The sequence below is a fragment of the Ischnura elegans genome, chromosome 1 (assembly GCF_921293095.1).
Source record: "Ischnura elegans chromosome 1, ioIscEleg1.1, whole genome shotgun sequence".
Lineage (NCBI taxonomy): Eukaryota > Metazoa > Arthropoda > Insecta > Odonata > Coenagrionidae > Ischnura > Ischnura elegans.
Window position 1 is genome coordinate 17,794,248 of NC_060246.1, and position 20,533 is coordinate 17,814,780.

Consider the following 20,533-nt stretch of genomic DNA (forward strand, 5'->3'; position numbering starts at 1 on the left):
CTTAAGATTTTTTTCTTATAAGCTGTTTCCAAACTTAACAATTGATTCCTTAAATTTTGCATTCAATTTTATCCTCTGCCAGAAAGTACACTGTTAGCAAGAATTTTATAAAATCAATTCTTAGTTCAAATGTGGTGATTGCTAACTGTAGCTTTCAAGGCTTCAAAATACACTCTTATCCACGATCATTCACGATCCATATTTTAAGGGCACAACTTCCAGTACAAACCAGTAATCATGAAAAGTTTTTTACCCGAATAAATTTTTCATTTTCAACTACCCATTAATGGTTACATTCATACTTTGCCGCAATTCGATATCTATTTCCTTTAAAAGAATTTTTTATTTCTAGCGATAGACTACATTATTCGCTGTTAAATTTCACGATCTTCTATCCTGAAACTGTCCTTCTTTTACGCTTCATTTTTTTAAACATATACAATTCGCAAAAATTTCGAGGCGTTAAACGGAAAATCCGGAACCAAGTCGCCAGATTTTCGGGTGCGTCTGTTTTGAGCCTCGTGTGTCTTGACGCGAGTCATCAAGTTTCGACTCTAAGATCACGATGACCCAAGATATTTACTAGGAACCGCTTTTTCAGTGAGGAAAACAATAATCCGTACACATTATGAATGGAATCGGGATGTTTTACGCTTCCTGTTAGCTCCTCAGAACAAATATTGACGAAAGCTCGAGATGAGTTGATTCAAGCGCAAATATCATTTAGAGCTTTGTCACCCGTAAAAAATAAAGGATACAGCAAAAAAGAACAGGGATGAGAATTCCTTATCTCCTTAAGAGGTCTTCTCGAGCATTTTATAGGGGTACTTTGGCAATGGTGAAATATTGGAGCCACAGCGTATTTTGCACATACTTAATCATCAAAGCATAAAAAAATTACCCGTTACTTAGACCCTAAAAAATAGTATGCAGAGGATCCACAATTCTTGTATTTGATTCATTTTTGACCTCCACCATTATGAATATGTGTCTTCGTAAAGGGAAAAATTATCTTAGTCATCAGTCAAAGACAGGAGAAAATACTTGCTCGGAGTCTTCCAGTTCAATATATTTCCAAGCCCAAATACCTAGGGGCCTTTTTTTTTACCACTACCATCCTCTCGAAGGAATGCGCCAACAGACCTATGTTGCCCCTCATATATAACTACCAAACATCATTTCTCTTTCTTGGTCAAATCTGCAAAATTATGAAATTCCCTTCCGGTAAATGTAAGGAGTAAGAATAAATACACAATTAACTCAGCAATTTCTACATACCTGCTCCATACAAATATAATTTTGCAATATAATCCTAAAATTGTTCGAACTCATGATGTTGCAGTTAAGTGCCTTGACCTCTGCACCTCATACGATATTGGATCTGAGATTCATTATTGTAGTTATTATAATTTTTGTGACCCAGTTGTTCTTTTTTATCCTAACCTCAATATCTTATTCTATCTCAGTCAAGCAAATTAAACGAATCGGTAGTAAACTAGATACGCACATTTCTGAGTGATCGTAAGCAAAATGTAGTTCTAGAAGGAATTAGCTTCAATGTAGTTTAAATGACATCGGGTGTTCCACAAGGAATCGTAATCGGTCCCCTTTTGTTCATTAAGTCATTCATCACGAAGTGACACATGGTAATAACACAACGAAGTGAAGAACTTAGGAGTTACGATGACTTCTAACCTATCGTGAGGAACACATTTATGGGATATTAGTGGCTGTGTCTCGAAGAAGTTAGTATTCGTCAAGCGTATTGTGGGAAGGTTTTCGGACGAGAAAGTAAAGGTGCTATTTCGCACTCTTCCGACCTCACCTTGAATATGCAGCAAAAACATGGTATCCGGTACAGAATGACTTAATCCGCGAACTGAATAAAATACAAAGGAAAGCTGCGCAGTTCGTCAAAAACTGCTACGGCCGTACAGACAGCGTTACTCAGATGCTGAGAAAATTAGGCTAGGAGCTGCTAGAGACTCGGAAGCAGCGCGCTGGGCTTATATTGCTTTAACAACTGAGAAAAGATATATTTAAGAGCAGCATGGAGAAAACATCTTAAAGCCCCACTATAATTTCATGTCCGACAGAAGCAATAAATTAAGAGACATATATTGCCAAACGGATACATATGGGGATTCATTTATCCCCAGAGCCATAAAGGACTTTAATAAATGTTACTTGTAATTTTGTTCGAGCATTTGCTTTGAATTTATATTTGAAGGGCTGGTGTACTAATAACCCCTTCTACACCCCTTTTTAGGCGGCTTGCGGGGTAGTGTGTAAATGTTGATATTTAAAAAAAATTGATCTTACACTTGGAATGGTTGGCAAATGGTTGGTTGACAAACATGTTCTTTATCACTCCAAAAATCCATATTTTCAGAATATTCGCGTAAGATAGCCCTCTTTTACTTCAGAAAGGTAAAGTATATGCACGCTGATGGCTACCAAAATGTTGTTTGCAGTATGGCTTAGATCAAAGGGTTTATAATGTACGCTGATGTTTGCGTGAAAGATCCAAAAATACATCCTCCTGTTGCAATCAACTCTTGCCGCGGCCCACACCCCGCTCCTTTCCAAATCACTTCGTTTAAATGCAAAAATCAAACGTTTTCTTCCTGCCTGCCCTACCCGCATCTCATGCACTAATTCATTTTTTATTTCTCTTTTCATTTACATGCTATTTTTCGTACAAAATTGTCATATTTCATAGTTTTGATCATATTTTACAACTTTTATTAGAATATCAACCTCTGCGAAGAAATCAAAAGTCAATTAAAAAACAAACATTGCATTTATTTGACTCTATATCTAAAGATGCGTTGGAACCGGTTATCACTCACTCAGTGTTTTTCCAAAGGTTGGTCTGGTTTTGTGAGGGTATAGCTCACCCCTTCACTAAGCTACAGACGTGTGATTTTCATACTCCAGGGTAGGGGGCTAATTTTTTCCTCTGGGCCATTTCGCTCTTGGGGATTTTTTTGGGGGTGTCCGAAGTGTTTCTCTCGGGAGCCGATTATGATGTCGGCAAAAAAATTGTGTTAAATAACAAGATGCCAGCATGAATTGTAGATGCGTCTACGAAGTTACGCCTAGTATGGACGACGGGATAAGATTGCTCATCCTGCACCCAACGTCTTTATTTCCTGTCGTGGTTTTCGCCAGTCCCTCCACTGATAGCTGCTCTCGCTGCTTCAGGGATACGTCAACTTGGTTTTCGAGTCGAGATTTTAGCTTAGCTACTCTCACAACTTGGAATCGTTTTCCTTGTTATAATTCCCTTTCCTCTGCAGGGGGAGTTTGATTTCCTGGAAACTTCCCGTGACGTTCTGACCCCGACATCTCTGCCCCCTTTCTCTCCCTCCCCCTCCAAATGGGAATGCGCCGGCCGGACGACGCTGTGACGTCGCCAGGATGCCTGGCCGTGACGTGTCGGTGGGACGGCGGCGGCGTCGACCCAAACAAGAAGGATGCGGTCGCCCCGTGGCAGCGGCGTCTATTCCAATCCTATCGCCGGAATGTGTCGCCAAGGCATGTGACCCGGAAAATGAAGCGGGACTCAAACAGCTAGATTAAAAGATTTGAGCTCTTCACGTCCCAATCCGTGCCCACTTTGATTCTTATCAGCCGCGCATAAATGGTCTGTGGAAAACACCTTATTTAATAGACAACAAAAACCTGTGGTCTGTTTTAATAGGAAAGATCTTTTTTTCATTTGGGGGTTTTCTTGCGTCTTAATTTCGAATTTACTTTCTGTTGAAATATTCTTGCCAGTGGCAGCGACTACTCTCTCTTTGTTGAGGGTCAACATATTTTCTATTTTCCACCAGAGGTGGTGGAATAATCCTAATGGAGTTTACCTGCTTGGAACGTGTTGGTGGCTTTGCGTCTATCGCGTCGCGATTGGGGTAGATAATCAGTGTCGTAAAGTGAGGTGTACTTTCCAAGGAGAGGAAAGTGTATCCGGAATATTCTATAATCTTTTGTAGTAGTACAAATGAATTTTGAGGTACAGCCAAGGCGTAGTAATCACCTCCCCTTGCGAGAAGGCTGCAGCTGACGGAAAGAAAAGGATGGAACTATGAAATATAGACCCGTGAAAATGCCAAAAACAATTGTATAACTCATGCATTTTTTATATACACGAAATATATTCATTAATATGGAAATTATAATTGGTCCCTTCATTATATTTTGATAATAATAATACGACACTTACTTTCCTTGGATAATAACCTGTAGCGCAACAGAATTTACAAACCAGGTTAACATACGAAGCAAAAAATTGTAAGTGTTTTTCGAAGAAATAACTTCTCGTAAGGATAAGTACCGGCATGGCCTTAGAATTAAATTGCATTGATATTATGCTAGGATCGAAATTAGTTCCAGGAGGAGGCGATAAGAGAAACCTCAGGTCAAACTAAGAAAGGAAATGGGTTGTACTTGGGACTGAAACGACTGTACTCCAGCTGTATCCAGCTTGGCTTATTCATAAGTTGAAGAAGTCACTTGGATGAGTTTCACAGACGGCAAGTGAGTAGTTCATTCCAATACTGAGTATTTTTAATCTGGTACCAGAAGAACAGAGAATTTGATACAGATTATGTAAGAAAAGTATCTTCTTTCAATATAAAAATTGGTTTTACTATTGCTCCTGGCAGGAAGACTGGTAATCATTATGATACAGACCATGAATTGCAATAAATCTAGAAAACATGGTTCCAAACTACATGAAGTTGGTGGTTTGCAAAATAAGATGAATAAGATAATTAGCGAAGTCTTTAATGCCACGAATAATGGTAACCAGGTTATGGATTGGCCGTATAGCACCGAAGTATGCAAACTTTGTGGGGGATCAAAGTAAAAATAACGAGTTAAGACACAAGGTGAGATTAACCCTGAAACACTCAACTTCTTTCTTATTATTAGATACGGAAAAACTTAACCAATGAATCGCTTACAAATTTATTTTAATACAATCATGACAATCCGATTGATAAAATCATAGAGATCAAATAGTAATAGGGCGCACCATCATGGAAATAATTCCGGAGCACTGCAAGACGACCGCCAACGCCTAAACACAGGCGCCCCGCACCGTACCTTTGCATTGCACGCTGGCAACATTCACGGGTGAAGATACCGGGCTTTCACCTGACGCTTCTTAGGATTCTGGGTGTCGGCAGGTGTAAGTTCTTATAGTATCCTTTGCGCTTGGTTTGCTAGACATATGTATCTCATTTTAATATCTCATTTTAGAATCTCAATATGCAATCCTAGTTTTGGTTCACTTCACCACATCTTTTCACGTAAAAAAAATTAACTGTTGTAGAAATTACTAATTACTTGGTTTTACTCTACGAAATATTTTAAGGACACGACTTAGGTGTAACATGAAGATATAACTATGCAACAATACCCGAGCTATGTCATTGTAACATCTACAGTGTAACTTACTATTACTTTTATTTTCCATGACCACACATGATTTGCAAAGTTCCATCAGGAGTAAATTAGACATCAATACTCCCTGAATGATAATCCAACCATAATTTTGTCGTGGACGTTTTATTACATGGACAATATGATGAAAAAAAGGAGGATAATATTGCGGAAATTGGAATCATGATAAATTGATATAGATATAAATTCAAAATAATTTTTAGGATTCAGCTAAACAACCACCTCAAGCAAATGTAATTTACTAGTTTCAAGGATACTGAGCCTCTCCTCACTCAGGTGCTGTTAGAGCCGCCCGGTGAATGGTGTAATTCACAGTCACAGTACCGGGCGAGACACCAGTCAACGGGGGCCTATGGTACCTCGGGGCAAATGATCCCAATATGTAGATGGACCCACGGTGCAACTTGAAGGCCACCGCTACCTCCGCAGACAAGTTAACAACGAATCACTCTTTTTTCCCCTATTTCTATAGAAACACCTTGCTTTCTTTTGACAATTTGAGGGGATTATCAGCGACCGCTCATTTTTTATGTTAGTAAATTTTATTTGTTTTCAATCGGTATTACTTTCTACCAATAAACTTCCATCGCGCTCCTAAGGCCTGTAAGTACCTACGTTCCAATACAACATACCAATAATGGAGGAAGTAAAATTACTTTTAGAGTATTATTAATAGGAATTACAAGTTACTAATCGCATCGAAAAGCTTTTAGCTTTTAATTAAAGAAATATCCGTAGCAACTAAACTATGTATCTTAATTAACGTAAAAATAAAATTTTCTCCAAATTTTAATAAAGCCCACTAATAAACAGCAAAACATTTTTGACAATTTTCTCTCACATTTTAATAGTGTTATGTAAACTACGTGAACATGATAACCTGTGGATCCTAATTACAATTATTTTAAACAAAGTTTGGAAATGGCGATTGGTGGAAAAGACTGAGCAAAGTAATAACGGTATGGGTGAGCAATCTGCGGTTTGGTTTCTGGCGCGGGCAATTAAATTGATTGGTGGGGACGAATCCCAGACGAAGGAATGGGCAGAAGAGATTGTGACGATACGAGGGATCGCAAAACCTCATATCCTCCGCTTCGAGGAGTAAAACATCGCCTCCATTCAATTCTTGTACCATATGTAAGGATGGAATGACATCGATATTGTAATAATTCCCGAAATTTTATTCAAAATTCAATTTTTTTAAATATTCACAAAATTTATCCGGTTTCAAAAATTCAAGAATAATTCAGGATATTCAACGGTAAGGTCATCCGTGTCTGAATTTGTCCTCTTTGGGTAGTAATAGGAGAAATAGCCTGAATTTAAGAGGAGCTATTGAAGGAACGCGAAGGTACAGAAAGAATTTGCGGAGCTATTTTTTCTGGCAGATCTGAAAAATGCGTCAACAGTGAAATAAAATGCCTCAGAAAGTTCTAATACACTTTCATTCGAAAGAAATTTCATTTCTTGGGATGGTTGATCACAGAAAACTGTGCACACACACTATGACATTCCCCAGCGTATCTATTTTCCTTGACTCAACCAGATTAGTTGTCATAAAGACGGCCAGTCCTCCTCCCATTCAATCCAGCGGTCTAGTCCCGCATCATCTTCACCGCGTCCTCCGCAAGGCCCCTGCTTGGAACGCAGGAAACGTATGTACATAGAGAAGAAAACGTGAGCTATCGATTCTTATGTCCCTCGAGGTATTTCTGCAGACGCGTTATGGAGAATAAGGATGCCCGGAACCGAACTTTTCCTGGTAAAGAATCTTATTTCCTCAGCGGAAAGCTACAGCTTACGGAATAAAATAAACACGACTACCAGCTACGCGATTCAAAATCATGCTTTCTAGGCCTCGGCAAATGAAAAATTGAGGCATATCAAACCAAGTTGCGATACGCTTGCGGATTGCTGAAATTCAATTTAAAATATTACCCCTCGTTCCCGTCGAGAGAAATTCCGCACAGAATGAAGATTGAATCCAGAATTGCGTTTGAGTTGACTGCTCAGAAGGACTAAAAAAGGAACTATGCTTAGCCGAGGGAAATAATTAAATTAAGAAAAAGTACACTCAGCATCGAAATTTGTGAGCATCACTTAAAAGACTGATTCAGGATATTGAGTTACTATCTAGCAATTAAAAATATTATTTACAACAAATAACAGTGTATACATAATTGAAATTTATAAGGGTCTTTCATTTAAAAGAGTGCTACTTTTTAAGGGCCTTTTTATCTGCAACAAAGTTAAACCCTAATGGAAATTGGCACATTTTGCCATTATAAAACACAAGAAGTCTTCCCAATAAAATGTTATGCAAAAAATTGTAATATAAACTGACAATTATGCGTCAAAACCATTCTCTGCAATCATTTCTTTCAATTCCTCAGTACATTTATAAGTCAATACATAGGTAAGTTTGAAAGGAGGGTAGAGTTTTCCATTTACTAAACGATTAGCTCCGGCAATTAAAATTCATAGAATATATAAAATTCATTCATATTATAGTATCAGACTAGATACCTTTCCCTGGGCTAGTAGCAACTTCCAACGAGTATATTCTCGCATTGGAATCCCTTCACTCAAAGGCATTATCGGGATGTATTCTTCCACCAAGGAGCCCGCAGCTTAACGGTAAAAACCACGCTTCCTTATTCCCACGCAGAATAGTGAAGAGCCCTTCCTCGGTTGATAAATTTCATCATGGGAGTAATTTAACGTTTTTTTTCTCCTTTTATCTGATTTGAAAGAAATTTATACTAAATACAACCTCCTTTATCCTCTCTGCTTCATGCATGTCAAAGTTAACTTTATCTAAAATACTATTAATATTACTGCTAATATTTTATGATGAGAGAAATGCTTGGCACCTTGACTATCTATGGATTTGAATATAACTTAGATATTTACAACACATACCAGAAACGATACCGAAATGCGTGAGAAAGGGACTGCTTCGGGAGAAAGGCATCATTCCGAATCCTCATCCTCCCCCATCCCAAAAAAAACACTCCCATCTTCAAGCAGTGGTTCCACAAAGACCATCAGCGTGATTTATGGTGGCAACTATGTCCCGCTTTCTACCCTGGAATTTGTTCCGCCCACAAAAGAATCGAAGGTAACCTCGTCAAATGCCTCCCTCTGCGCCTTACATCCCATTTGACGGCCCCCTTTCTTTCCATTCCCTTCCCAGGGATTTCCTTGCACCAAACAACGGATTTGCCGCTTCGCCTGAACCCGTCGCCATCACTTTGATACCGCTTCTTCACTTTTCCTCCGCCCCATCACGCGTCTCCAGTAGAAATGCGCCAGCGAAAACCAACGCGGGAGTAACCGTAGACTGAGGAAAAGAAATTTGCAGTGGCCTATGGGAGGATTGATGAAAGAAAACCGAATCCGTAGTCGGCTTTTTTATTTTTGGGTTCATACCGACAACCTACGCTAGTATAACTTTAATTATTTGAACACGCTGCGGAGAAAGAAGCTTAGAGTTTAGAAGAAATATTGTAGGAAAGAAAAAGTTTCATAAATACAAAGAAACGAACAAGAAATAATCTTGAAAATTAACACGGAGAACATTTATTATGAACAGCTAAAACTAAAATAAGTTTTGTCCTATGGAATTTTATTAGCGCTATAGAATAACCTGTAAAATTTTAATGGATTGAAAAATTGTTCAAATTTTCTTATTTTTCCGAACTTATTTATAGTTTAGCCCATAAAAATTTCATTAATACATAACTATTTCAAAAGTGTTGTCGTCACTGAAAGCCCTACATTAAATTTCATTAGTACCATTATATTTCAATGTAACGTATTGGGTAATAGTACTCTAAAAATATTCACTTCTAATATTTTAGCCATAAAGACGTCCATAATTCATTAGAAAAAACGTACTCATACTCTCTCCTTTACGTTTATCAAAATTAAATTAATCTAGAATATTATTGAAAAAACTGTTCATATTTTTAGTGGGAGAAAAATTTCGTGCCTCGACTATCCATCGACATGAACATAAGTTAGGTTTTTACAGAGCATACATTTTGGTATTTTCATTATTTGCTGCATTAATCGTTAATCTATGAAAATCAATTGGTGCAAAGTGGACATATGCATTAGAGGATAAAGCGAATTGAAAACTTTAGAAAGGTTAGGCTAGCGATAATTTCATTTTCTGGTCTACAAAAATCTTCCAATAACAGAACCCATTTAAAAAAAAGGAGCTTTCAATGAGAAAACATGACAAAATATTATAGCCCCACTGTTGCCAATGCCGAGACTAAGAAGGTGCGTATCTCCCGTTCGAGCGGTCTGTTTTCTAATGATGGATTATTCCTTTCGTACTCAGGCTTTCATCTTAAAACTTTGAGGCTGCATAGAAAACACCTAGGTAAAACCTTTCCTCGCAAATTCAGTAATTCAACCCGAGGGTAGCTTGGCTAAAACATTTTATTCCTCAGAAAAGTTCCTTGGGCGTGAAAGTAGAGTGAACATTGGCCCGAAAGTCTCGCGTCGTTTTATTTTAGCATTAGACATAGTGTTATTGGCCTACTTGATAAAATTATTGTTTGAATTTCTTCATTTTCGGTCACTACCGCGTCGGTTGTGGCGAAGGTAATAGTTTTTTTTTTAGAAATTTAATGGCACAACGCGGACATATCCGTTTTCACAAAATTAATTGCTGTTGCAGTAGGTTTATTGAATGACCTCTAAATGTAAATGAATGGACCTGAATTTTTTCATCTTATGGACTCTATTCCCCAGAGCACATTTTAAGAGGTTGAAATCGTGAATCCGAGAAAATTTTAAAAATAAGTCGCACACCTTTGAAAACTTTTCTCTATTTTAGCCTAATTTGCCAAAGAGGCCAGGTTGCCAGGATACCAGGCTGGAGAAATAGGCTAAAACGTACAGCACCTATTTGCATACATTATTCCTTTGAACTCTGAATAGCCCAGAGGGGCTCCCTACTGAATCTTGTCAAATATATTTGTACCCCTCACTCACTCAGTGATGTGTACAATAAAAGTGAAAATTTCGCAGTTAATTTCAGTGAGACCCCCCGCCGAGGGTCTCACAGATTTTTCGGAGTGGAAAATACAGATTTTTAATATAGAATCTGGTCTAAACACTATATTAAAAAATTAAAAACACAGAAATTTACTCATTAACTCCTCTTTTATTTGACTGTCATATTGGGTGGCCAAAGTATTGAGTCCTTGCCACTGAGGATTGAGGAATGTTGGAGAAAAGACTTGCTTGCTGAAATGCGTTTTCCAAATGTGAAAGAGTTTGTAACAAGAAAAAAAATCGCAGGCTTTTCTGAGATGGTAATAATTTTTATGCGCTACAGGTGGCCAAAAATTACAATAGTAGAGCTTAGGTGAATTTTTGGATGGTTTATGCGTAAGATTCAACTGATTTGGGTGCGAGTTATTTCCAACAACACAATTTTCGCATTAACTAATACCCTTCCTTCGCAGCTACGACAATTGATTATTTGATGCGACTTATTTTATGACCACAGTGGCATTTTTAAGTGGTAGCTTCAGAAAATAAACCAACAAGCTTCAATGAGTGCCGAAGTGCCGAAACGAAGATGGCAAAAATGGCTGAAAGACTCTTGAACAATTATTGCGCCATTACTTATTGATGACAAAGCCTGTCTTGAGAGTCAATTCTGTAACTGATCCTTGTAACCCATATGCGTTATATTGAATTTTTTGTGCTTTGTTCAAGCGCTACATTTTTAAAAGTAGTTCCAGTAAGTCAGTAGTTAATTAATTTTTAAATCAGTACTTTAAAAATATTGGTAGATGACCACCTTGACTTTATGTCATTACGTTGGAGTTTACGTGAAACCACATCATGCTTCCAACTTGACTATAAAAACTCAAAGTCCGCACGACCAGTATTTTATCATAGGGTGAAGCTATTTATGTGGGTCTCTTGCTTTCTTCGGAGTCATTCTTCCACTCTAATCAACAAGAAACAATTTGCCTTCCGGAACAAATGGGACGAGAACCCTATTCTTTGGTTGATGATGCAATGCTTTCAGAATAAAAGGAAGTCGGGGAGAAAAAGAATTCGGCGAGGCGCACTATTCAGAAGGGATGACAAGTGCGCGTCATGAGTGGCGGTTGGACAGATTATTCCCCTCTTGGCGTTTGTTCTAAGGGGGCTCTCATTTCCTTCGGAGCGGACAAGGAAGAAATAAATATTATTTAGACGTGTTCAGCACTTTAATATACGGCGAGGCAGATTTTTTCCAGCCAATTACGGGTGACTTCATGTCTAAGTTGAAATAATTTAAGACAACCAGCATGGCGCAAATCTCGCTACTCAGTGATAAGACCAAGGTCTGAAATTCAGAAAAACAATCATTTTTCTTTCATTAAATTCACATGGACCAAGAACATAAGGGGATTGAAAGGCTACGAGTAATAAAAAACCATTTACTGCTCAATTATACATGGATTTTCTTGACCTAAATTATGTTTTTTAGTCTTCATTGATGCGTATAATTTTGCATTACTACATTACATTTGATATTTCATCACAAGGTTCGTTCATTCGATTGTATTCATTTGAAATGCACAAAAAGTTCTTAATGCGCGAAAAAATATTTATATATTGCGATTGAAAATTTTAAAGATGCAACAAAAAAACAACGCAACCGAGTTTCATCAACTCTTTCCCTTTAAGATAATCGAGATAGACTGGAAAATCGCCAGATCCTTACCCAAATGGGTTAGCATTGCAATGTTGACAATGCCTGTAAAAGAGTGTAAAAATAAGTCCAAGAGTGAAAAAAACTAAATCGAAGTCAAGGTATATAGAACGGTAAATTGACCTTTCCAGTATCCTTCGAATATAACAAAAAGTCTTTGATTACTGATTTTAAATTTTTCGCATAACTTATGCTCAACATCACTAAGAAACTGAAAATATCGACGACGTGGCCAAAGGAAAATTAAGAAATGTTCTATCGAATAGTGGTTACGGATGAGTTAAAAGGAAGGCCTAGGAGACGATGAGGAGGCCACTTCAACCTATCCCCACCTGCCCCTCCTCCCGTAGCAAATTGGGGTCAAGGGTCACTCACTCACCGACTTTGGCGATGGGCAGCGTAGCCATGTCACGGAGCAGTTTCTCGACGAGGGGGTCGTCCTCTCCGTACAGCTCCAGCCTCGAGATGGACCACTGGAACCGCTCCAGGTTGGTGAAATTCTTGCTGCAATAGAAGAGGAACATCACGTTTATTGAAATGAATACCATACCTCAAGAGTTTTATGGAAACTAAATTTTCATGTCATGGATAGATAACCAATTACAATTCGTAACTCTAATTGATATTTTACATATTTTAGCATAAATGCAGGTGCCAAAATTGGATAAGCAATAGAAACGATGGCTACTCACAAATGAACAGCATCATAGCGTATTAATTCCAGGTATAGAATCGAAATTTGCTTATTATTTAAGTAAAATAAATTAATATTTCCTTCGATTACAGAATTACTTCTTCCCGCTAAGAGGACTAATCATTCCCGCTATAACCGTCTATTTGGTCAGACGTTACAAATTTTACATTGCTTAAAATTTACGCTATGAAATTGAAATTTTCAGGATATGATGCCCGATGGTTACTGGACCCCAGGGTACCAGCCACACATACATTAATGAATATACGCTAATGGTCATTATTATATATCATAATAACTATATTCATACACGCAAGCATACAAAAATAGATTTTTCCGCAGTCTGAAAAAAGGCTCTGTTCATTTAAAACATATTTACGTAAAAAAAAACAATAAAAAATGAAGTATTTGCGATTTTAAATTAAGCTAAGAGAAACGCTAAACAATGTAATCAGTTTGCATGATCAAAACACGTAAATAACTATAATCTACGGTATCAGTGAAAATGACGCGTCCTGGTCCTCCCAGGTAGGTCACCAATCCCGGTCCTTCTGGGGTTAAAAAAGCAATGAAAATTCCTCGGAAGATTATTCATTGAACCGTAAATACTTGAAATCTTTCGAGTTTTTCTGAGCACAATCTTGGGCAGGAATTCACGCTTTACTGTGATCAAGCGAGAACGAAGTGAAGAATTTGTTGAGAAGCAAAGTACTTCCCCCATTGTATGAAATAACTGAGCTTTTCTCTTTATAAAACTATACCACTAAATGTTAAACTTTACGAATTCATTCATATTGCAAAGATATAGGTATATTCAGAAAAAATTCGAATTCCTGCATTACAAAATAGGCAACTTTGTACCTTTTTCATCCTAATTTCTAGTCATTTACACAAAAATTGACACTTTCTACTCACTTTCGGTGATAAATAGTACATATTTCATTAGCTTATCACACCCATTCCTGCTTTAATAGTATATTTCAAAATTATTTTAATGCAATCATTTAGAGTTGAAGCCAATCATTTCGATAGCTGGATTATAACTAATATTCTTTCCACGGAGTTAGCTATCAAAGGGAGTTTGTTGCATATTACCCAAAAATTCAGCCTGTATATTGAACAATACATGTAATAAAAAGTTAATATTAATGTACGGCGAAGAGCTCTTCGCTAGGATTCTTCAAACTTATATTTTTACCCTTTTGGGAAGTGACCAAGGATACTATGAGATACATCACGCCAGATTAACCTCAACCAAAATGTTTTTCTTCTTGAAAATGGGTAAAATCCATCATTTGATGTATTTTTTTCGCTCATCGCATCCTTTTATCAAGTCAATGATGTAACGAAAATTTCTAGTCGAAAATCTTTGCTTTCGAGAAATTCATAATATATTTTTATTAACGAGGTCTCAAATGACCAATATAATAAGCTATTTCAGTGTAAATAAGGGTTGCGCGCGAAGGATTAATTAAAGCTACAAAATATGCTAACAGATAGGACAGCAATGCAAACACTTCATTGCAAGCGGAACGGAAGCGTTGCATCGAAATAAAACAGCGCTCCTCCACAGTTATTTATTTCAAAATTAGCTCAATGTAATCATTAAAATATATCTACTGGGAGTCTTATTTCGACTGATTCGATTAGAACTTTTATTCTTCCCAAAAATTTCGTTTTCAACAGAAGTCTGAACCACATTGTCGCACCATTCAGCCTGAATATTGACCAATATGTGCACCACTCCATAGCCTCTACCATTCGAGTATCATTGTTGACGTTATGCGTCGCTGAGTTGCCGTTTAGTGAAAACCACCCGTTACCTTACGCCTAACAACTGTCCTCTCTCATTCCAGCCTCCGCTCATTTCAAGTTTTATGCCCAGTGAATGATAAAGTTCGCACTATGAATGTGCTGTGTGTTTCGCTGAACCAAGGGTTTTAGTGGTCATGCATATGCCTCCTGGAGTATTTTTTGATAAAAGTTATGACCAACTCGAGTGAATAGCAAGTGTCGCAGCTGTAGCTACAATTTTCAAAAAGTTCTCAGTTGTATTTTTTCTTTTCATTGGATTGGGCTGATAAGGATGTCTATGAGTGTAACAAGCGCGGAATCCGGAGTCGCCGAATCGACTTTCGTCGTAAGTGCTTGCAAACGCCTTTGGTGGCACATATTCGTAAGGAGTAAACAGTTGAAGGTGAGCGGCACAAGGGATTGTATTTGTTGCCGCTTAGCGTCCTAGTTGTGTTAGCGTGAGTGCGTGCCGTCGTATTGGCAGATTTGATGACGCAGAGAGTGGAGTCGTGCCGAACTGTGAAAGAGGTTATGATCCGAGAGGTTTTTACGCACTCAAGTGGAAGTTTCAACATCAACAATAATGAAGGATCCCTCAAAAAACATTCCCTCAAGGGAGACGCTGATGATAACATTTTAATAATAGAAAAGTATTGAAGAAGCGTTTCCTTGTTATAATTCCTGAAGAATCTCACCTGACCGATAGGAAATGAATATGTCCATGACACGCAAATGGACTCCAAAGCGGGAAATATTTTAGTTACAAGCATTTTTATTCATTTTGGACCACTCATTGTTCTATTTGCACTGACCACTAGAACGAGCAACACAACTGCTTAAACACATACTTAAATTTCTTTTAGAAGTTACAAAACAGTCATTACACACTCAATAACGCTCGAGAAATGGTTTCCAGCCGAAAGATGCATAGTTTCCTCTAGATGAATGATGTGAGTGATTTCCGCCCAATAAGGTAAGAATACTTCCTTTGCCTCACTCAGTAATAGCCGAGATGATGCCATTAATGCCATACCATATAATTGAATAGCTCAAGTAAAGGTAACTAACTGAAGCTGCATGTTGCCGATAAGGCATCAAGTTAAGGCATCACTAAGCAAAACTAAATGGTGCAATAGATGTTACTGATGCCTTAGAAAATAAGAATTACATTATATTGACTCTGTCTGTCGGGTCACATTTTGGAACGCTAATTTTCGCCATTTAGTCATGGTTAAACAAAATGCATTAAAGTAGAAATAACATTTTAAGCTACAATAAATATTCATTGAATTCTTAATTTCTTGAATAGAAAAAACATTTATGCACAGTAATGATGGAGATATTTGCATCAATTAAAGACTGAGTACTACTTATTTTGACGTTTCTAACAGTTTTTTTATCGAAAATATAAAAATATGTTTAATTTGAACCGTAAATGTAAGCATATTTATCACAGTTTCACAATACGGATTTTTCTAATAACAGCCTAATGAATAATTATGACTGCAGAGGGTACAATTGATTTGTGAGACAATATATATTGATAGCGCGTTGATTTGAAATTGAACCAAAACATCTCCTATTATATTGGAAAGTTATTATTCGATGAAGCCACATAATTGTTAAGTGAATGTTTACGGTTAATGTCATGCATCTACATCAATGTAATCAGCCACCATAAACTTATGTAGCAGAGGGGAAATCGGTGTATTATATGCCTAAGTCTACTCAAATAATGTGAGATCATCATCATTAGTCAACAATCCTAAGATTGGTTTGACGCAGCTCTCCATTTCTCTCTCCTATCCGCTAATCTCTTCATAGCTACATATTTATTCTCTTTTACATCCTTTATAACCTGTCCGATATAACTCATTCGGGGCCGTCCCTTGCCCTTTTTCCCTTCCACTTGTCCTTCAACGATTGTCTTCACCAGACCATCGTGCCTCAAAATGTGGCCAACTAATTTGTCCCTTCTTCTGCATAAGGTTTTTAGGAGGTTTCTCTTTTCTCCCACTCTTCTTAGCACTTCCTCGTTACTCACACGGTCAATCCATTTTATCTTCATCATTCTTCGGTAGCACCACATTTCGAATGCTTCCACTCTTGACTTCTCTGCTGCTGTCAACGTCCAAGCCTCGCTTCCATAGAGAAACATACTCCATAGGTGGCATCTGATGATGTGAGAACCATAGTGAATTCTTCGCAATAATAGTTTTATTCAGACGCTAAATTGATAGCAGTAAAAAATTCGTATCAATAAGACGCATATCCAAAATTTACAGCTTTAAATATTTGTCAGTTTAAATCATAAACTTATTTATAAACTCTTCGGTGAATATCACGAAGCTATTAGAAAGTAACGTGTTGTAATTCAAGTTGTCGCGTGGCGTCTACCAGACTCCAAAAATAACAAAATATCAAAATGAATTGCATAAATGTGGCAAAAATATGATCATACTGGTGAATATTTCAGAATCATAAAATAATAAGATACAAGGAATATGAGTTTCCTAACTATGAAAATACGATGTGAACAAAAAAAATGTCCTGGCGTCTGATAGACGCCATGCGACCAACATGCGTTAAATGACAGGTTTTAAAATCCTCTTATCTTCGACGGTGGTATTTGTTAACCGAAGTAAGTTACAGTATTGAATGCATGAATTCGGAACCCGCCGTATTTCGCAATGGTGGGGCAAAAAAAACTCGGATTTTATGAACTACGCCTACGATGAAGTATTGTAGATACCTGATACACCTTTTACGCAGCAATAACTTCAATAGATGTTAAAAAAAAACTTTCAAAGCAACATAGGAAAGCCATCACCGGAGCAATAACATGTACGATGGGTACCATAAATCACCAACAATTAACAATGTTTTGACAATCATAACATAGCGGCGGCATCAAAAAAAAATAGGTATGTTGTCTTCACTTCTCAACGCCGTCGGGAGCTGTAGTGCTACTCCTGTGGATGATATCATACGGCAAGGAAATAAAGGAATTTCAGTGCAGAGGTATACGGGAATCGTGACTACTGGACCAGCAACGACCGTAAGTATAGAGCATTAGTGAGGTAATTCATTGCAGATGCAATTGTATGAATACCTTTTTTTCGCAGAGGCCTTTAACTTTAAGGGCCCCTCTCCCTATATAAGAGATCACCTTAACGCCCTTGCGAAGTTCCTCACAATTCGCAAAACAGTCAATCACTTTCTTTCCATCCAACAGGCGGCCTCTGTCACCGTGACTGCGCCGATACACGCGTGTTCATGTGGTAGAATTGCTCTTCACTGCGGAGCCATCAAAATCTGTTTAAATATCCAGTTGGGGACAGTAAAAAAATTTTTAAACTTAACACAAGTACGCAAAAAATGTTAATTTTTACTACGCATGAAAACAAAAAAATCATACCACATAGGTAACTATGTTGAATTAAAACAAAGTCCCATGCTCGAACTCGGACTACAGAAATAAATTAACTGAAATTGCAAGTTTTAATAAAAAGTTTGGAACAAATGCGTTGAGTGAGGTGATTCTTTTAAATTACTTCAGCCAATGCCGTAATCTTTAACTTCCCAACTATTATTCCAAAATCATATGCCACAGCCTCCGCAAATATTCAATCAACCATAGATAGACACCCTAGTTTCTTCCAATCCTTGCTGAGTAGTTCTCAACTTAAAACTACATATACTCAGGCTGCTAGCTCACATCTCGCCACCAGAGTGGCATTGAAATTGATCCTGGTTGGAAAGTGGAAAAAGAAATACTTTTTATTCAGCGGAATTTTATGTCACCCAACTGAGTTTCTGCCACGGTCAGCAATCAGGCATGAAATTCGATGACACCACCAAAGAGACCATTAATGATAGGGGGATTTATATACGTTTCATTATGCTATACCTAATAAAAGTTATCTAACATATATATGCCTTTAAAAAGTGGTAAAAAGGGTCTAACCTTTTGTTTATAGAAATAAAAACTGAACTACACGTCAAATTTTAAGACCGAAATTACCTCGAGTGATGAAATAACGCCGACTTAAAAAAAAGTCCTCCCTGAAATACAAACTTCTTTTCTTACTCAATAATAAATTAGATGATGTTTGTTGCATCCAAATGCATTTCGAGATCATTAATCTTAGGGCTGCCCACACGGACGTTATCACCAGATGTTACGAAAGAACATTCACATCACCAAAGAAACAAACGGCAATTAGATGTACCTACTCGGTCGCGCGCACGCGGAGAATGTGAAGAAGCCTCAGGAAGAAGGCTTAATTCCTCACCGCACGAGTGGATACCTCACTCGCGCACGATCGGTGCCCTCGTATACGAATGCAGCACTAAGTAGCAGACTGGATATTTCCTCTGCGCTCCCGCGGCTAAGTTATTGCCCAAGGGTTAACGGGCCGGGCACACCCCACCCCCCCTCTCCCTGCCCCTCTCGGACCCGAGTAATTGCCCAAGCGGCCCTTCCCCTCCCCCTCCTCCGCACATAATTCCCACTCATCTCCCAAGGGGGTCTCCCCCGCAACCGAAAAGTAAACACGCCCAAACCCAACCCCCAGCAATTCACCGCCCGATATGAAGATCTATCCACGCGCCCCGATCTTCTGCTGTCTGCTGAGGAGGAAAAGCGGGGGGGGGGGGTGGCTTAGTACCTACCCTGCCCGCCAAGAGGCGCCACTTCCTCGGCCGGCCCGAAGGGGGACTCCATTACAGGAGGCTAGAGAACCTGTAGAATTCGCTTGTTTTCTGTTGCCGTTATGGCGCGCATTTTATTCGTTCGCCGTAATTGGCCGCAGAGCGGCGCTGACAAGCAATCCTATCCGGAGTCCTCTAGATTTCTCTCTCAACGCTACTCTCTCAGTAGTTATTATATGGCAATATAGAGGACTCTGATCCTATCCATTTCAGTCAGCCTTCGGCCATTAACATTAAAGGAAGTGGTTTCGCGTTCACCGCACTAAATAGTTTTAGAACGTAGGTTTCCGCGGCGATGGTTTGATCTCTGCATTTCTTCAGGGTTTTCTTCCGCGTCAGCTTGTTTGTGGGCAACAGTTTCGCTGGCTATCCTGCCAGCGTCTTCAGGTCGAAGGTGAAAACTGTTGTCCACAAACAAGCTGACGTGGAAGAAAACCCTGAAGGAATGCAGAGATCGCACTAAATAGTTTTTGTGCAAATATTTTGCTGGTTAAGAGTGGCGGATTAAATTTTTTTATTGCTTTCGTGATGAGACCTAACCGTCGTAGTCGTGTTCCCTGGTTTCGAAAGAACGAAGAGGTGTAGCAAGTAGGGGGGGATGCGGAGCAAAAGCTGATTCAAAGGAAGGTTGTGTATTCATTTAATGCAGAGCCGGCCTTAGGGCGGGGCGACCGGGGCGACTGCCCCGGGCCCCGCGCTTTGGGGGGCCCCGCGTTCGTGAAAAAAAAATTAAAATAAACGATAGTTTGAAAACGCAATTTCAACTATTACTGTATTGTTAAGTCCGTGCAAGACAAAATATAATATTATGAAAAAGGAATAATAATGCAGTAATTTAAAGTAAAAAGCGCGCTTTTTATGTTTATTTTACGTTATAATTTTATGAATAAATATAATTATAAATTTAATTTCTATTACACTATTTTGAACTCAAAGGCGTGATGGTATCATAACGGCGTAATTACGAAGCCTGAATTTGGGAGGGGAACACATACTTAGCCAGAGAGTGGCAAGGATTCAAAATGCTCGAGTTTGTTGATGGGGTATAGAGTTAAATATTTTAAGTGAAGGGCCCCGCACTGAAGGTTCGCCCCTAGCCTCGCACCCGCTAGCGCCGTCACTGATTT

At 38.4% G+C, this 20,533-nt stretch overlaps 1 protein-coding gene across 1 annotated transcript in view; it reads right to left on the reverse strand.

Moving 5' to 3' along the window:
* Positions 1-20,533, reverse strand: part of LOC124155640 (extracellular serine/threonine protein CG31145) — a 532,953-nt gene that overhangs the window by 83,638 nt on the left and 428,782 nt on the right. Inside the window, exon 3 of the mRNA XM_046529647.1 lies at positions 12,585-12,709. Coding sequence (XP_046385603.1) covers positions 12,585-12,709 — 125 coding nt within the window. The remainder of the gene's footprint in view (positions 1-12,584; positions 12,710-20,533) is intronic.